Source organism: Chaetodon trifascialis, chromosome 7, assembly GCF_039877785.1.
Source record: "Chaetodon trifascialis isolate fChaTrf1 chromosome 7, fChaTrf1.hap1, whole genome shotgun sequence".
Classification (NCBI taxonomy): Eukaryota; Metazoa; Chordata; class Actinopteri; order Chaetodontiformes; family Chaetodontidae; genus Chaetodon; species Chaetodon trifascialis.
The window spans coordinates 11,378,062-11,398,311 of record NC_092062.1 but is presented as its reverse complement, the minus strand read 5'-3'; the positions used below and the strand labels follow the sequence as shown (position 1 = coordinate 11,398,311).

The window sequence follows — 20,250 nt, the reverse complement described above, 5'->3', positions numbered from 1 at the left end:
TGCAACAGGACCCATACTGAAAAGACACATTTTGATTTATTGTTCACGCACATGATAGTTAACATTTTTCTCTGTCTTCAACATGTGATCAGGATGCCTCCTTTCTTATTTCAGTGCACACTTTTGGTAGATGCATTACTATGGTGTCTGCGGCCTGAACACTGATGATATAAAATGTATATTAACAGCATTAGTCACAGGTTAGTGCTGCCTCCATTTCTTCACAGTAATTCTCTCTCTACCCTGACAAGCACAGTAACCCCTGGACACTAAAGGATGTGAGAAAAAATATGTTTATATTTGAGTAAAGTGAGGAAAAAAATCTGTGTATTAGATAAATGATTATGAGTCTGTTGACATTAAAAATCTGAAAATGAAAGCGGTGAACTATAAAAAAAAACTGTGCAAAATATACAGATGCATGCTTGTAGTACTTGCTCTCTATTTTAATGATTAAACTAAAAATATTATTTACTGCTGTATCCAGTTATATTTCTGATTCGTCTGATAACCTTTTTCTACATTTCGTCAGTTTCAGGGCTCCACAGGACACAGATAAAGATAAAGAACACAATGAAACAGGACAACTTGACAGCTTGAGGTTTTTCAAGTTTTATTTCTTTGTCTCTTTACTCTTAAGCGGAGTTACAATAGCTCTGCCTCTCAGCTTCCTCTTTCCACGGGTGGTTAAGCCTTTAAAACACACACCAACAGGGAGATGGATACAGTAGTTACCATAGTACTGAGCCATAACGACACATCTAAAGTGGCAGTGGGAGGTGGAGAGGGGGCACACGGACACAAATACTGTCACCGACCGATCGTCTCGTCGTTAAAGGAAAAACAGATAAACTCAGAACACTCAAACACACTGTTGCTGCTGCCTACGTATACTGTAGTAGAGCTAAGGGCTGTGATGCTATGACTTGGCTATGGGTGGGATCTGTGTGTAAAAGAGAAGGGAGGGGGTGGGAGGATGGTTGGGGTGGTCCCTTTCTCGACTTCCTTTCTGGACAGGAAGTGTCTACTCCTTGGAGTGCATGTACAGCAGCAGGTCAGCGACACGGTGGCTGTAGCCAAACTCATTATCATACCTGGAGAGAGAGAGAGAGAGGGGGAGAAAGAGAAATGAATGGTTTGGCTTTGAAAAGGTGACACTGTGTTTTCCTTTTCCTCTTTAGATTAACACTAACTTCTTGTTTTCCATGTGGGACTGACAGAGACATTTGAAAACTAACCAGGAAATGAGCTTGACAAAGTTGTCGTTGAGGGAGATTCCGGCGCCAGCATCAAAGATGGAGGAGTGGGTGTCACCGATGAAGTCAGAGGAGACCACCTGCAGATCACAAACCACGCTACAAGTCAGATATACTGTCGTGTAGCCAGGCAGAGCTTAGGCAATATGGAACTAATGGAAAACAGAGAAGTCAGTCACAGAGGTCATCTTTTTACAGTCTGTCCATGTTTCCAGTAAAATATATTCTCATTTATTTAGAGCACGAGTAGAAAAAAGCACACATCCTGGCCTGAACCTCTTTACCCCACCACGCAGTCTGCATATTAAGCAGCAATCTTAATTCTGACATCATAACTAGCCATGTCTCTGCTTTACAGTACATGAGAAGGAACTTTTGTGTTACCTGGTCCTCAGTGTAACCCAGCACTCCCTTCATGGGCCCATGTGCGGCCTTCTTGCAGGCTTCCTTAATCTCAGCGTAAGATGCAGGCTTGGACAGACGGCATGTCAGGTCCACCACTGACACATCAGCCACTGGCACCCTGAAGGCCATGCCGGTCAGCTTACTAGAAAGAGGATGGACAAAAGAGATATTGGACCTGTGTCACCTTCTGTTTTGGGCTTTTCTTCACCTTCAAACATAATTGTGCTTGTCCTCACCCGTTGAGTTCGGGGATGACTTTGCCCACTGCCTTGGCAGCACCTGTGGAGGCTGGAATGATGTTCTGGTGTGCACCGCGGCCATCGCGCCAGGCCTTGGCACTGGGACCGTCCACTGTCTTCTGGGTGGCTGTGTATGCATGGACTGTAGTCTGCAGAAAGAAGGGTCACATTACAAGACACATCAATGACTCTGGCATCCATTTAAGGCTGGGAATGATGTGATGAAACATCCCTTGTCACAATAGTGGTTAAAGCTTTCAGTGTTACGTTTGGATATTGCTAACTGCAGTCAAAATGATGCAAGTGACTTACCATGAGAGCCTCCTCAATGCCGAAGTTATCATGGATGACTTTAGCCAGGGGGGCCAGGCAGTTGGTGGTGCAGGAGGCATTGCTATCAACGGAAAGACAGACATGGTCACTAACTACCACAACTGCTCCACCTAAATCTAACAACATGTTTGTGAAAATTAAAAATGCACAGTGAGTTAGTGTGATAATTAAACAGCAACTACAGCCTAATCCAATATTATGCTTATTGGGATATATCCATGATTCATTCAGATCCCATAAGAATACTATACATTTTTTTCTTATGTTGGCCCGAAAGGCTGTTATGAGTAAATGGGTAGGAGAGGAACCCCCATCACTACATCTGTGGAAATCTTTGATAGCAGACTATATCTCTCTGGAAAAATTAAGATTTCGTATTAATGGTCAGAATTACCTTTTTGCAGCAAAGTTTGACAAAGTGCAAAGATACCTGGAAACTCAGACTACAACTGCCTAAGGAGCAAGGCCTAACAAGGACTTTTGAGATAATTGCTGTGGATGTATTCTGGATTTGCTACATCTGTCTTATAATCTGTATGTATTGTACTGGACTGTTATAATTCTGAAAATGTTCAATAAAAAGAATGTTCAAAAAAAAAAAAAAAAAATGCACAGTGAGAATGCATGACCAAGACCAAAGGTATGTTACCTGACGATGGTCATGGAAGAGGGGTCGTATTTGTCCTCGTTAACTCCCATGACAAACATTGGAGCATCAGGTGAGGGGGCAGACACAACCACACGCTGAGCCCCACCCTGAAGGTGAGACTGTGAGAGAGAAAGAGGACATAGGTTAGAAACAGGACCATCTGGCTGACTGTGTATATTTGCACGAATGCATATATGTGTGTGTGTGTGTGTGTGTGTGTGTGTGTGTGTGTGTGTGTGTGTGTACATACAGAGGCCTTCTCCAGACTGAGGAAGACACCCGTGGACTCGACAACGTACTTGGCTCCAGCACTGCCCCAGGGGATCTCTGATGGCTTCATACTGGAGTCAGAGAGAGAACAGAGTCAGTCGCAGATGAAATGGTTTACACTACTGTTTAGTAATGTTAAACTGCACAAGTAACACCAAAATGCTACAAAAAACAGAAACAAACCAAGAGACAGCAAGCAAGTTTCACACAGCGAGAGAGAAGTGAAGGGTAATCTTGTTATAAAAGGACATCCTGTGCTTTCTAAATTAGTGTGCTGAGCCTCTTTGAATGCTTGTGATGAACAGACGACCATTTTTCCATGAACATGTCAGGCTACACGGGTTAATAGAGTAAGAACAGGAGTCTCAATGGGGTACATCTCCGATATTTACACTTAGTGCTCAAAGGAATGTCTAACCCTCCTTTTTGTTGGTGTTGCCTATTGCTGTGATGAGGCCCTTTATTCAATGGGCTAAAACAACAGCCGGTACAATGGGTGGAGGGGTAGCTATGGGTGAGGCCCAAGAGGCAGAAAGTCTCAGTCCATTGCCTGGAATACACTCTGGATATTAAAGACCAGGAGGTCAAACTGGCCAAAGTACCTCACCTTAAATGAAAAATAAATAATAATAAGTCATTCCAAGTGAACTCTTAGATGGCTGCTTCTCTATCACAGGGACCTCTATGATACATTTTGCACTTTAGTGGCACTTCAGCTGGCCTTTTTTAACCACTAAACGTCATCACTTACCACTGGAAGACAGAGATGGCGTTGCCATCGACGACGAGCTTGCCATCCTCTTGGGAGACATCACCACGGTAACGGCCATGGGTGGAGTCATACTTGAACATGTAGACCTGGGGGGCAGGAGGAACATGATTTGAAGAGGCAAGTGGCTTCTGGTTGTTGTTTGATCACAACCATTAAACTTCGCCTGAACACGACATTTCACACACTGTACCCTATCATGACACAAGTGTCAAAACAATTTGGGAGATTTGGTAGTCACTGGATTTTCATATGACTGAAGAATTACAACTAAATGCCAATTAATAATTAAATAAAATCAAAACTCTTTTCCCGTTTAGGCATGTTTTTCCTCTTTCAACAATATACGCTGAAGGCTTATTTTTCCATCTAATATTTTAAGTACTAATGTAAATCTCACACAAGCGACGCTCCACTGGAATTAAAATAAATGTTGTTAACAATCTGTAAACAAGTGTACAGATTTAAGTTCACTCACCATGTACTGCAGGTCAATGAAGGGGTCATTGATGGCCACAACCTTGATGCCTTTCTGAAGGCAAGCCCTCAAGACCAGACGGCCAATACGACCGAAGCTGTTGGGGGAGAGAGAGATTCATGCAGTTATTTTGGGAAAATGGTGGGAAACTTCCCCAGGATGTCAAGCCACTCCAGGGACATGAATCTTGTCACAAAGTGTCACAAAGAGTCCAATATAACTTCCAGTGTTTACTACCATAGAGAAGACCTGCCCATTCATCCCCAGCAGCAGAAATATCATGAAATCATGACTTCTTCCACTCCAATACTCACGCAGCTCCACTGCTGGCACGATATGTTTAATGTAGGCTGAACACTCTGCTTGTTAGTTTACATTAAAAGCTTTTCTATGGCCATCCGTCTACATGACAATTTACTAACCATCAGATATTGCTGTGTTAATGGTGAACACCCACCCCCAAAATATGCTTCACTGACATCCTAAAATCAGTCTGAAGCATCCTGTTTATAAAGTGTGTGTGTTTCAAACTCACCCATTGATTCCAACACAGAGATCTGACATGGTTGCTGCTGCTTGGGGGAGTTACCTGGGGGGGGAAAACAAAACAGAGAAACCAATGACATTAGAAAGAGAACAACAACAACAGCCACTGAGTGCTGAAAATAACATGAAATGCAGGCTATTCAGTCTCAGTAATGTCCACTAACTGGCAACGCACCCAGTCAGATGACTGAGACAAAAATGCTTCTGTTCTTAACAGACATGAATGCAGCTTAACAATGTGCCCGCAAATGCCCTCTCCTCTTTGTCCTTGAGTTTAAACATGCAATGTAAGCTTGACAACAAAAACCCCACGTATACTTGACTGCTTGGACTGAGACAAACTGCTGCCCTGGCAGCAGGAGGTGGCTTTAATCCGGTTAGTTGAGTTGTTGGTGATACATAATGTGTGTGTGTGTGTGTGTGTGCGCGTGCACGTGTGTTGCTGTAATATCACCATGTCCAATCTGGCATTTTAGTGTGAAGCCTTTGTTCTTCAGGATCCACAAACCACTGAAAAAGCTGTATGTATCTGAGTGTGTGTGTATGTGTGCAGATACATTTCACATGTTCTCTTTATTTGTCAGCTTTCTTTGCTTCTCACACTGTCACATATACATGGCATTGGCTGTCACACTGGTACCATCTGTCCTCTCCTCCTCTAACAACATGCTAGCAGGAGACCTTTTGCATTCATGTAGCTTCTTGTGAAACAGTGAAAAATGCTCTGTGGACTACATTTTAACATCTACTTTGTACGCTGTTATTTTCTTCTGCGGCATCAGCATTAAGGTCTGCTAAAAACACATGGAGAAGGACTGGCAGCAGTAGCCTCACAGCACAGTACAGTAAAGGCGGTGTGACGCATTAGCACTAAAGCACTAAAGAACACCAAGGTGGTGCAGTACGCTGATGTGTTGGTTACTTGGGCTGAAGATTGCAGCTGTGCAGGGGTGTGGCTCTGTTTGTTGTCAGTGGCTGAAAAATACAGGTTCTCAAATACCATGTTTTACGTGCATCTGCTGGAGGAGTAGGGAGGTGTTTCATCATGCAGGGACATGTTTAGAAAACAATGGGATAAGAGAGAGGGGAGAAAGTAGTACATACTTTATGCAACGCAAGAAACAGAGACGTGGTGTCTACTTTCAGGCCTTGACTCAACTATGTGACCTCTTCTACTTCCGCTCCTTTTCATACTACACACTCATCTGCCCGTCTCTCCTCAGCACGCCTCCTCTGTCCTCCCCTCTCACTTTCCTGGCCCACATATTTTCTACCAGTTGCACCCCCTTCACCTGGTCATTTTCTCACTACCTCTGTCTCTTCCTCTCTTTTACTGTCCTTGGTCCATCTATACTAAAAACAAACCCTAATATCATATTTAGTTCATTTACTGTAGTCCAAATCACTATATTGTTCATATAGGATTAAAGGTGGTCTAAAATGTCTAAATTTAGCATAATGTTTTAACACCCACACGATGATTGAAGAAATGTTTCATAATCTGAAAACCTGAAGTTTTTGATGGGCTCATTTAGGGTTTATTAAAGCTCTACAGATTTACAGAGATCTCTGTCTATAACCTGCATCCAAACACACACTCAGTAGATACAGATACACATACAGGTGAACAGAAATGCTAAATCAATGTGTGTGTGTGTGTGTGTGTGTGTGTGTGTGTGTGTGTGTGTGTGTGTGTGTGTGTGTGTGAGACAGGTGCAGGTAGAGTACGTAAGGGCAAAGCGGACTGTCCTTGAAACTGGTTGGTTGTCATTTTAGACTACTGTAATCTCCTAATCTGTTTTGTGTGTGTATGTGTGTGTCTCTATCTGCACGAGCGCATGTGTGTGTCACAGTGGCGTGGATGTGGGGAAGGCTGATGATCTGGTGAAATGCATTGTGGGAGGACTTTAAATAGACTAAAGGAGCAACAAGATTAGGATAAATGATCTCGTTGCACTCTCCCACACGCTCTCGAAGATGAACAATGGTAGATCAACTCAGATCTGCCACTTTCAGACGTCACCTTTATACTTGTTTGCTTATGTACCTTTCTTTCAGGGTAGAGCAGCCATTTTGCGTTCTGCTGCTGGGATCTATAATCCAAGGTCACCAAAGGAGAGAGACAAAAGGGAGACAGAGGCTCATATAATATGACCACGCTGTTCTCACATTTCTGTCTTTCCGCTCCTTTATACTTGCTTCTCAACATTACCCCATTGTGCATTCACAACTCTTTCCTCCCTTTTGAACTCTGCTTCCCCCTGTCGCCTGTGCACTTTTTAACAAATTGTCCCACTTGTTGGCTTTCACTCTGTCTACACTAACATCTCCATTTGGGCTTTCCAACATAAAATGGCTGCACTACTGACAAATGATGCCACTTTTTATTAGAGTGGGCTATTCAGTTTGGGAAATGGGACTGGACAAAGACTAGTGGAGCCACATAAGAAAGATCCGGTAGAGCTCAAACTCATCAGTCTGACTCTAAATGTGGACATGTCTTTGATGTGCATTAAAATTTTCAGTTTTTAATTTGTTGCTTTTGATGAAACATGAAAATGTGAGTATGTCTGAATAACGTGACGTAGAGTTAAATATGGTGCAGGTATGTGTGAGTGTGTGATTGTCAGTCTGCCTGTACACTTTGTGACACTCCCCCCTCTATGTCCGTTACTGTTGCCTAGCAACTGTGTGGGAGAGGAGGGAGGGGTTACAGCACCATTGCCCTACAATAAAAGACCAACCTACTTAAGATGGATGTGAATTCTCACCACTGAGTCACAGTTGAAAAAATTTTAGTCTGATGGAAAAAGTCAAAGTTACCAGATTGTGCGTAAGGGTTGTCGTTTGGTTAAAGAGACACAGACACAGTCTTTAATTCTGGTGCCCTTGCTGCTCAGTGGTGAGTGCCGCTTTTAAGATCTTATTATACAGCAAAAAAGCCTTCATAAGCCATTGTCTGTAGTAACAAATTTATAATATCATGTTTATTTTTAAGAAATACTCTTGCTTGATAGAGCTTTATTTAATGAATAAATGCAATGAAAATGCTCACGCTGCACCATCATGGCCTCCTGTAGCACCACTGCTCTGCTCCCAAATTTAGTGTTAGCTATGTATTGTCACACAGTTTTAGCATAAAATTTGCTCAAAATGCTGTAACACAACATATCAAAGCATTTATAACCAGGCAAAATCCTAAACTAAAATCTCCAAACTCCTCCATAGCCAGCAGCTCTTCCCAGGTCTCCACCACACAGCCCTCCCTCTTTTCACTGTTGATAAATCAGCCCTGATCTGGTCTTCAACCCTCACACAGACACGTCCCAGCTCACAGAGGCAGTATTGTGCAGAGCAGAGCAAGAAGTTACATGTTAGCTACAGCTTGCAATCTGCTGACACTCGTTAAAACATAGGAAGAGGAGGCAGGCAGACAGCCAGACATATAACATGTAGAACGTTTCCTTCAACATTTTTCTGACTACTTACTGCCCATTGCAGATTTACAACACTGCAGTTTCACAAGGTTACTGAGGAAGAGCTCTATTAACATCTGAAACAGACTGACTAGCAGAGTCAAGTACTAAAAACCCGTAACAGGGTTGGTCATGCAGCGTACCACAGTGAATATTACTGTGGTCATAGTGAGCTCTCTTCAGTGGCATCTGAATTGATTTATCTATACTACTTACACTGATGTGGGTAAAATACATGATTCAGATTTTTGCAGTGCACCCTCCTCCTCTGTTGATTGGCTGGCCAGAGAGCAGGACTGAGACCAATCAGAGACACTTCACTGTGTGCGAGTAAGAAGGTAAATCAACCTTCCTTCCTTCATCTTCATTTCTGTCTCACCTCTCTGCTGCATAAATCTCACATCTCCTTGAGATCAGACCAAACCGCTAGAGAGTGAATCACCACGCAAGGGTGGTGCAACCACCTCCTCTTCTGATTGGTTAGACAAAGGCAAGAACCAACCACTCAGAGAGGCTTTCAGTGTTCAATCTTACTTAATGAGGGAGTACATCCAGCTGCTCACTGTCTACCTACAGTACTTCTCTTTCTGTCTCTTCATCTATCTGTCCTCCATCCTAACACTTCTTTCTTCAGTTTGGCTTATTCACCTTCTTTTGTTGTACACCTACTCCCCTCTACTTCTGTCTCTCCGTTGTTTTTGGCTCCATGAGTATTATATTTCCCCTCCCCTTTTCCCCACCACCCAAACTAATCATTAAAATTCAACACTCTCCCTCCACTTCCCCATTTGTCTGCCCTCGCCACTCTTTGTCTGTCTAGTCCCCTCATTTAGCACACCCCTACCCTCCCTCTAAGCTGCGACCCACTTTCTTTGCACAAACCCAGATTTTAATCGGGTGGTGGGGGTGTGTGCACCACAGGGACTGCTAGGGGAAAGATGACTCATAACCAGTGGACCAGAGATGAACAAAGACAACAGGCTGCATCAGGTGATAAAATCTCAAAACCTAGGCAAAAACTGATGGATGAATGAAAGAGCAAGGGAGAGGAGAGGGCATGACACCTCCTCTGATGTCAAGCACCAACACTTCACCAAACAAACACTGATTCTTCTTTTCTCTGTAATATGTCAGCACTCTGAGTAGAGCATGTGGACAGCATGTGGACTCGTGCTGTTAGGCCTTATATGGACCTGAGTTTGGAGGAGCACAGATAGACTATCTTTTCAACAGTATTATGGTACACATACAGACAGAACATGTGCTAAATAACCCATTCACATAATTCCCTATGGTACGAGATGACTGGGTTACTTATTTGGTACAGACTAGCTGTTTTGGTTGCCTTCATTTGTGAGTTTTTTGGAAATTTGTCTGTGAGTGCATGAACTCACTGACTCTCTCTTCCTTTTCCTGCCCACTATGCCACTCCCCCCGAGCCTCCCTCCTTCAGCTGCCCTTCTTTCAGTGTCTCTTGCCTATTCAAGCCTTCCTCCAGCTTTCTACCCCTCTGTCACACACTCTCTCTCTCTCTCCAGTATTTTTCCACTGCAGTGCGTTGATTGGCTAGAGGCCAGTCAGACTATCCAATTAGGTAATGTTTCGTCTTCTTGCCCGCCTCTCTGTGAATCAAATAAATCAAATACATTAAAGACTAAACAATAAATGCCAGTCATACACCCTCATGTGCACACACTAACAAAGTAAAACTTTCTATGTCGTCTGTAACTTTTGAACTTATCTTCTCGTCATCTTTTCTTTAGCACTATACCTGCTTATTATAGTCTCATCACATAGGCAATGCCACTTTGGTGTTGTAGACACTATCACATCACCTGTCAGACACGTGCACACACAACATCACAGACTGTGTGTCCAACTCAGCAGATGCGGTCTCCTGCTGACGGTGACGGACACATAATGAGATCACTGTTTCTCTCAGACATTTAAGCAAAAATGGTGGTTTTATATCCAGTAACTCACTGTTAGAGTTCAACACTGCTGTGTGCACGAATGTGTCGAACTGCAATAGTACACATGTACACGCACACAGCAACCACCATGAATTAGTAAAAGGTGTTCTGTGTCAACCTGCAGAGGATTCAATAGGAGAGAACATGACTACTCAGCAGGCGTAATGCTGGACCACACAGACACAGACACACTGCCCATAGCCCTAATGTATGAGCTTGTGTCATCAGGCAGATATCCTTCCTAAGGCGCAGGACCTGTCACTCACCTCCTCTCCTCTCTCACAAGCTGCAGTACAGTAGTACAGTTATATGCTGCGTTTGCTACTTTTCTCCTATTCTGCAAGTGAGACAAATACCTTCACCTCTGAATAACTGCATTATAAAACAAAACAAGGACCTTTTATTTGGCAGTTGTGTATAACCTTCCCTACGGGTTTATTTCCTCAAACTGGCAACGGTTAGGTGCAGAGTGCTGAGTCACTCCAGAGTCCCTCCTCTCTTACACACATCCTGGACAAGATGGCTGGTTGACAAGTCAGCTGCAGAGAATAATCAAGAGGGATACTCATGCTAACCTCAGGCTAGACAAGATCATGCAACCTTTAAGTGGAAAACTTGCTTAGGAACAAAAAAAAAGGCAAAAAAAGTGAAGAATGGAATCAAGGCTGCATGTAAATCAGCCTCACGTCAAAACTGACCTGTAGCAGCAGTGACTATTCACTAACCACAGGATGCACTAAACTAAGGTGTTGGTACTCAAAGCAAACACCTGAGAATCCAGTCCACATCTATGACCCATGTCATAGAGACCCCACAGACTCTCACTTTCACACACCACGAGCAGTTTGTGTGGGTTGTGTACATCTGCTTAATAACATGGCTGCAGACCTTCGGCTGGCATAACACATCCTGTGTGTTGCTGTTGTGCTAATCTCACTGGCTATTAATTTAGTCCTTGCTCAGCAAGGGGCAACATGTTGGTCATGCAGTCACTGACATTTACATTTCAGACACTTGTCTGTCTCATCTGCAACACCTACAAGAGCATAATGAATGTCTAAGTAATTACATGACAAGCAAATAAGTCTTGTTCCTCATATGCAATGAATCTTTATGTGTCTCAAATATAAAGTAATGATATAACCCAAAACAGGGACATCTTTGGCCAATAGTGGCTTGTTATGATGTTTAAGTGTAGCATATAGCCACCTCAAAGGCACTGATGAAGCTAGTCCACTAATTTTGTTTTGAGATCTTGTCACAGTCACTGTTATTTTTAATATACTGACTATTGTGCACGAACCTGCTCTAAAGAAGGTTAAATACTGGATGCGCTTTAAAATTACATTGGACAATTAATCTAGAGGGAGGTTCTAATCATAAGTCATGTTAATTAAATATACTGCAAACTATTGTCTGCTGATGCATGGCAAAAGGCTGCTAATGCTCCTCTAAAATTATGATCATAGCACCTGAGGTTTGGCAACATGTACAGCTCTGACTACAATACTTAGCATCTCCCTGGCCCAAGCACCAGGCCTGTTCTGAGTGACCTTCAGTCATCCATAGCCTGAGCTAAGAGGTGTGGCTCCCTCTCCACTAATACAATGTGAATAGCCATGCTTAAGTTGCTGAGAAGTTTGGGAATAGAGATTAGCGGCAGGTCAACACCACTACAGCATCTCTGGGCCTATTGTGACCTTCCTCAGCTGGAGTGATGACCTTGAACAGTGAGACCAGGCCAGACACTGCTGCATCTGCATGTACCAGACCTACATGAGATGAATTAAATTAACTGCAAGAAAGCAGTGATTGCCAGAATTAATAACAGTATTACCTACGGTATTATTACTAAATAACAGTGAATACTAAAAGAGATAATAGACATGAGCATCCCCAATTTTTGCACAATGGGACTGTGTGGCTTTCACATATCTGATTTTGCTGGATTTACAAAAATCCTTGTCCTTATTATTTCCCTCCACTGAACGAGCTTGATTAATTCAGCTGTTCAGTTTTCTTATTAAACCCTTGTTGCAATTGTACACTGTATGGGTGGTCAGACAGCATAATACGGGGACATGAGCTTTAACTGTGTCGTGCTGTTACTTTAAAAACGCAGGCCTCTGTGCAAACCGCATCAACAGGTCTGTCGAGTGTTGGAGTCAAACTGCGGCAGAATCATGCGACACCACCACACCGCCTCTCTGCCCTTCAAACGCATCACAGGAAGGTTTTCTGCACGACTCCCATCTTTCGACGTGAAATGCTGCGATGGGTTTTCATCGGTCTCGTTTCGGTCATTGCATCACTACGACCTCTGCCTCCCGTCATTTCGAGAGTACCATTCATCTGTGAAATCTAATTGCGCAACGACGACAGACTTCATGATGAAGACCAGGGGAGGCACGTAGCTTCACCTCCGTTCACGTACAGCCATTCACCCCGTAACGTTACACGGGGCACGTCATTAGGTTTTAGAGGGAACCAATTCCAGTATTTCTCAATACAGGCTATCGCTAAGTACTTTTCTTTTCTTTTCTTTTTTTTTTTTTTTTGAATCGGGTTACATAACATGGAGACTAATCCACTTCCGCAAAGATGCAGCAATGGGAGCTGCCAATGTCACGTTATCCGCTCAGTAGGACATTTTAACTTCAGATGAATGAATTACACATTATGAATGGACTATAATATACATATGCAGATTTTCTTATCAAGAAGGCAATATTCCTTGTCATTTCAGTGCTTGTTTTCAGCTCCAGTGGATTTTGGCTATGTGTTAGGTGTGAAAACGAATGCATTACACAACGACCTGCCTCTCTCCACACTACAAGGCCATGGCCGCATCCCCTCCCATCCTCGCTTTTCTCTTCCTGTATCAATACCGCGTGCATCCTGAGAAAGAGGCTGCGTTAAACATCCTAACGCTAAATGAGATTTGCGCTATAACGCTCTCGCATCCTCTCGTGCATTTGCGCCACGTTGAACGGATACGTGGCTGATTAAAATAAAGCTGGTACACAAAAAGCACCCCACAGGCTTCAGGCTGGCCACTGGCTTCCGCAAGTCGTTTACAGTTTTTAGTAGACTCTGATAAATATAGGACATATTTAACGTTGAAGAATAAAATTTGTCATTTAAAACTGCACTAAGTAGGCTATTTGACCAAGTTGATGTATGGCCAGCCGATATTTGTGCAACGACAGATAAGCTAACATTTGAAACCGTGATGAAGGCTGAAACGATAGATACTTAAAATGTACTTAACTTAGATAACTTAGGGAAAGTAATGTAGTCTAGCTGTTACACAGGCCTCTACACACCGAAGGGTAAATCAGTCTTGCAGCTTACCTCACGGCCGATGCTTCTTGAGTCTGTGTGCGCAGTTCACAGTGCCGCCTTCCGCTTTTATACAAGACACGTGCCTCGGGGAGCCCGGTCGCCCTAGCGACGTGACGTCATGTCATCCTTTGCTGCTGGGATCCATTCGGAACGAGGGGCTGGTCACGGTCTCTGAGCGGCCGCCACAGCAAGCAGAAGTGATGAAACACTGGTCTTTATAACGTCTTCTTTACACAGCTTACTCATATCATAGGCCCGAGGGCTGTGTCGACGATGGAAGATTATTTATATCAGAGAGAAAGACATACAAAGACATAGGAGAGCTAGAGCCAGAGAGCAGCAGCATGTCAACGTGGAACTGGTGAGGAATGATGAAGCATTTTTGTCTCATTCCCACCATGTTACAGAGCTGGTCACGTGCATGTGACCAAATACTAGGGAAACGTAGCTTGATACGTACATAGCCTTTTTATGTAACAGGCCGAGACAGGAAACTAGCCAGATAGTCCAAATAGCTCACTATTAACCTGACTTTAAGGCTGGTCACGCTTTGCATATGGCAGGGTCCTGCTGGACAGAATGGTCTATACAGGCAAACGTTTTATAACCAGGCCTCCACTGCACATTGATGTGCAAAGGACTGCACACTGGGTCGCCTATGGATGCAGTGTGTGTGTGTGTGTGTGTGTGTGTGTGTGTGTGTGTGTGTGTGTGTGTGTGTGTGTGTGTGTGTGTGTGTTGTGTGTATTCCCATATGGATAGATGCTACACCGTTATGTAAGAAGTCATGAAACTAACATGAAAAGATCCCATGGAGACAGGATGTTCTTCTGTAGACTGGGTCAATGAATTGTATGCTTGCATGTACCACAACATGAAGACTCAAATAAACATAAGAATTTATTTAAATTAGACCAAAGTTGAATTGTTCTAGTGTATTACTTTGTATTCTATCCATCCTTATGACCTCGTTTTTCTCCTCTCCTCTCCTCTCCTCTCCTCTCCTCTCCTCTCCTCTCCTCTCCTTGTGTCACAGCACGTGTCAGGCTGAGAATAAGGCTACGTGAGGGAGGGTGCGCACAGTAGAGAAACATGGGAAATCCCTGCAGTGTAAGGAGGAAGAAATGCTCGTTGACCAACATGATTAGCACACACACATTGCGTTTCGTCAGCTCTGGTTGGCGTTTGATTTCCGCATTGCAAAGCAAGATTAGATTATACATTTTAAAAGGATGGCCCTGCTCGCATTGATCGTGCAAAATCTCGAGATATCATTCACATAGTTTCATTAAATCCTTTTCATCTGATATCTCATATATATATATACATATATCATTTACTTATCAGAAACTTCTCAGAGGTATCTATCTATCTATCTATCTATCTATCTATCTATCTATCTATCTATCTATCTATCTATCTATCTATCTATCTATCTATCTATCTATCTATCTATCTATCTATCTATCTATCTATCTATCTATGCGTATATAACACGTAAATAATAGATAATCATGAGTAGTTCCATAGATTATTATCAGATTGATCATAAGAATCAATGCACAACATCTATATACACACACTTATAGACACCGTGATCAAGTTCAGGTCATGGTCATGATTTGTTGAGTGCCCTATGCTGGATTGAAATGTGTGTTTTTTTTTTTTTTTTTTTTGCGCGTTAGCTTTCTTCTTTTCTTGTTCTGTGAAAGTTGTCCACAACAGAAAATAAAATCACAGCATGTAGCAATTCTGATGGAGCAAATTTTTCGAAGTCTGTCAGTTCCACTCAGGAACAGGAGTTAAACTATGGCGCCATCTACCGGACAAACCAGTACTCTGCACACCATTGTGCTGCGCAATCATGTTTACATTAGATTTAAAATCAAGATAAGTAAATGCTGAAATGTTGAGCAGGGTGGTTTCATAGGCAGCTCCCGAACGGTCCTAACACTCTTTGACACCAACATTTCTGCTAACTCTCAGATTAGCTTTGACAATAAACTACATGCAGCACGCAGGAGGGTTTAGGATGGTTTTCAGGAGGAGTGCAATTCTTGTGTCTGTGGTGCTTACTACAGTGGAAATACGTTATTTTGTCCATGAAAAATTGTGGACAGTCTTCAAATTGGCAAGTTGTTGCGAAAGCAGTTGGGACAGTAAACCTATCATTATGTTTGGTCTGACCTCTCACTGGGACTCACCACTATGGCGAGGCCCTGTTGTTAAACAGCTCAGTACAAGGTGAGGGAAGGTGAAAAGGTCATAGATGCAATGGTGCAGGGAAGTGTGGAAAGGCAGCAGGGCAGGGACAGTTAACTGTAAATGCTGGATTGGATACAATGACCGTACAGATGTGCATAATGTCCCGTGGCGGCCCAGGGTGCTGTTAGGTCAGAAGAATCACTTTGTCTATTGCCTTTAGCCTTGTTGAGCTATACTTAGCAAACATTTTCCTTGATTAAAGTGAAGCAGCTTTGAAAAATTGAAAAGGACAGGACAGGCAGCACTTAAAGACTGTCTGTCCATCTGTCCATCTATTTTTAAGAATATTCCACATTTCTGTCTTCTTTATTTTCAAATGACAACATAATCACTGGCACTGTGGCATTTCAGTAGGATGAAACTGAAGACTGATTCATTTTTAATCATTTAATTACAAGACCCCTGTAGTTTCTTTGTTGTGCATCAGGGGGCGATCTTGCCTTTGCAATAACAGGGTTTGACGAGGCAGCGTCAGTTGAGGGTCAGTGTCGGTGTCTAATCACTCTCAGTTAAATCCAATGAATGTTTCTGCTATCTGAAAAAAATATGAGAATATATAGATGATAAAGCAGTGCGTAATGAATGCACGTAACTATCAGGTGTCAAGGTAATCAGCGTATTAACTAACTGTACTGACTAATCTCATCTATGAATTTGAATAAACTGTAAATCCTGTAAAACCATGTGTGCTTTGTTTGGTCTACTTAGAACAAAGTTTAGAAATTTTGAAAATTACTGTCATCAAAAAGTATTGGATATTGAATATGTTTGTCGGGAAATCTTAAAAAAATAGATTAACAGATAACAATATCACAACCTTTCCATAACATTTTTTAGTATTAAAGACTTTTAATCCACATTTACAACTCTGCATATTATGTTTGTCTTGTTTTAGCAGCAACCTTGACCTCAGCTTTGAGAGACGAATTATGTGTCTCTGCATCGTGTGCAGGCTGAAAAACATCCTGTATTAACAAAACACCCTGGACAGACAATCCATTACAATGAACAATGAGGAATTACCATTAAATGACAAAAGAAAAAGATCACAGTCTGCACAATTGAACCATCATGATCTGGTTGGTTATGTAACCATTCTGTCAAATTTTAGCCAGTACATTTGCAGACAGCGTCTAGTTTATTTGCTCATCTGTTATAAAGCAAACCTTATATTTTCAGTCTATTCCTTTCTTGTTTTTTCATTATTTCTCTGCTCCACACCATAGATTATGTCTGGGAACGGAAAGCACCTTTGCAGCAGAACAAAGTATTTATTGATATTGAAACTTCCTTATATAAACTGTCAGCTGAAACGAGCCACTAGCCAAATGACAAAACGTTCATATACACCTCCTACTACTACTTAACAGGAAATTTAGGTCTGAGCAGAGGTGTGTGGGGGTGTGTGCAGATGTGAACATATGAGAATTCAGCCTTTCCCTCGTCCACAACACTGGAAAAACAACCATTTGTCATTATAATCCAAACTTTAAAAATAATTTCCACATGTTCCAGTCATGTCAAGGTTTTAATAGCCAGAGCATTAGGCCTAATTTTCACATTTACATTACTCCATACATGTATGATTATATCTCGTATAGTTTTTCTTCACATTCTCAATCCACAGAAAGTGATTTAAGACAACCCTAATGCTGTGAGCTTGAACAGTTCAACACACTGAGCCCATGGTACCATTAAAACAACCTCCTGACCCCCTCAGGCAGAGAGCTGGCCCTCTCTGATAATATTTTCATAGGCTGTGAATTATAAGTGTTTAAAGGGGCACTAATCGCAGAGTTACACTCATGCCAAAAGAGCTGCTTAGCATCAGTAAACCACAAAGTCTGGATAGAGGGCCTAGAGCGCCAGGTTTTAGCCAAAGTTAAAACATTCATTAGAACAATTATTTTTTATGGCGTATGTGTCTTTTAAGAAAGTATACAGTGGAAAATAAAAGGAAGGATGGGAAGGATAGGGGATAAAATACAGCAAAGCCATCCTTTGTCAGATTGAAACCCTTGACACCACTGAGACGTAGCGTGTGTCCGGGACTGCAGCATTTCCATACTTTTACAAACTTCCTGGCATAGCTGGAAAGCGGTGGAAGACAATGATAGCCAAAGGCTTGAAGGTACGGCTCCTGGCTGGCTGAGGGAAGTGAATGAGCCCCCCTCTGCACAGCTAACATCAAGATGCACTTGAAGACGGAGTTTTACCTCCAGTTTATGGAAGATTTTAAGTGCCTCAAAGAAAACAAAACACTTAAGTCAAGTGAAATACATTATGACATTGTTATTTGTTTTTGCTTTTTAGTCACTATGCACTTATTGTCTCATACTCAGTTCTAATTATTGAGTTTTTAATATGAGGAACTATTTTTCACTGACATGAATTTTCCAGGCCACATTAAAATCAAACGGCCGCCACATTTCTGTGATGTCCAGCAAAGAGATCTACAGAGTAATGCCGTTAGTTTGAATGAAGAAGTGCAAGATTCGTTTTTCAGAGGAGGATGCGTCATCGATGCCAAAGTGAAAATCAATCAAAGCTTTGGGGATGGGCGCATGGGTGGAGCTTGTTGGCATTCATGTGAGCTGATGGCAACCACAGCAGCTTTTCATATTAAATCAGTTTCCTGTTATGAGGGGGGGAAGAGTATGTGAAAAGCTGACCTCAGGTTGAATTATAATGCAAATATCATGTTCGTTTAAACTAAATTAGAAGAATATTATAATGTCACATGGCAGGACATTTCCCTGTAATTTTAGCAGTACCAAATGTTCAAACTGAGTTTGGAAAACCTGATTGAATTAAGTACAAAAAACACTGACATTCAAATCTGTCATTCTTCATTAAGAATTCCAGTGTTTGTCTCTGTGCTCATACTGTGTATTCTTGTGTCTCTTTGGAAAAAAAATGTCTGTCTTATTTTCATCACGTAAAGCATCTTTGGGCATCCTGGAAAGTGAAGTAAATACATGTAACATCAAGAGCTAACATGAGTGTTTAACACAATTATTATGTTTGTGAAGTGCTGTCAAATAGGTCTGAGGTGCTCTTATGATGACACAGTAAGCTTACAGACAGATCTCAGAATAACATTCATTTATCATTTCTTAAGCCTACTTCAATTCTGAAATTCTTGAGTTTAATTTTTTTATTTAAAAAAATAAATAGTCCAACCAATTACAGCACAGATACACAACAGAGTGGCAGCAAGCAAATCTAATATAGAGCTTCCAGTCTTAATTCTTAGTGCTTGTCCCGCCTCTCGCTGGGTACATGACCAATCATACTATAGGATAATGGGGTGGCCAATCAGATTTCAATCAATGGCTGGCACCCTGTGCTGCAAATGCTTTACAAACCCTACGATGCTGAACAGATGACCCCTTCTCCTCTGCCTGTGATTGGCTGACTCTGGTATTCTTACCCCACCCCTAACCGGTCATTTAGCCACTCCCTGGACGTGCCCCTGTTCCTACCTGCCTGTCTCCCCTCCGTTTGTATATCTCTTCCACTTCCTCTCCAGCCACTCCCTCTGCACCATGTTTTCTTTGGCCTGGCACTGAGGGGCTGGAAGTGTCACCTCATCACTGCAGAGTTTTGTTTCCCTTGGAGGCTGCAGTAGGATGTCTGTTAATCTGATCTGAAACCCTCAACCTGGATTTGGCAGCTTCCTACAAACACTGTTGGCTTTGAAACGTTGAACTATGAAGTCCCTCTTACAGCGTTGTCTATCTGAGAGATAGACTGCCTGTAATAACTCTACAATCAGCCTCAGTGTGTGTGGGACTGTGCCAGTTTTTAACCTTTCCTTACACTGGCTGGGTTTTACTGTGCAGGCAAACACGGTATTGTGCAATAAACTGTTCTCAAATTCCACCGAGCTGCCACAGCCACGTATTTGACATTCTGGCAGTCTGATAAAAAGAACATGAATGAGCAATTTATCAATCATACGCAGTGGGAAAAGAATGTTTATCCTGCACAGGAATTAGGCTGCGTGTCAGGAGCTGGTCAGATGCAGGTGTACAGTATGAGAAATCACTGCAGCAACAACACTCTCCAGTGTCAAAACCACAATATGAACGTTTGAGCCAAAAAAGTCTACTGTTCATTCAAATTTATTACAAAATAATTCTGCTAAAACGATGGAGCTGAAAAATCTCTTCCCTCGGTGCCAACATTTTATTTCCCCTCTTCTGGTTTCATTATGAATTTCTGACGTACGAATGCTGTACCT

The 20,250-nt window shown here is 42.3% G+C and overlaps 1 protein-coding gene across 1 annotated transcript; it reads right to left on the bottom strand.

The window, feature by feature from the left end:
• Positions 1 to 596: 596 nt before the first annotated feature.
• gapdhs (glyceraldehyde-3-phosphate dehydrogenase, spermatogenic) lies at positions 597 to 14,144 on the bottom strand. The gene is made up of 11 exons (XM_070965532.1): positions 13,749 to 14,144; positions 4,935 to 4,988; positions 4,400 to 4,496; positions 3,904 to 4,010; positions 3,133 to 3,223; positions 2,883 to 3,001; positions 2,213 to 2,294; positions 1,898 to 2,049; positions 1,641 to 1,803; positions 1,239 to 1,336; positions 597 to 1,094 (listed from the first exon to the last, which is right to left on the bottom strand). Exons 2-11 carry the CDS (start codon positions 4,961 to 4,963, stop codon positions 1,025 to 1,027), a joined length of 1,008 nt encoding a protein of 335 aa, XP_070821633.1. The 5' UTR covers positions 4,964 to 4,988; positions 13,749 to 14,144; the 3' UTR covers positions 597 to 1,024.
• Positions 14,145 to 20,250: the final 6,106 nt, after the last annotated feature.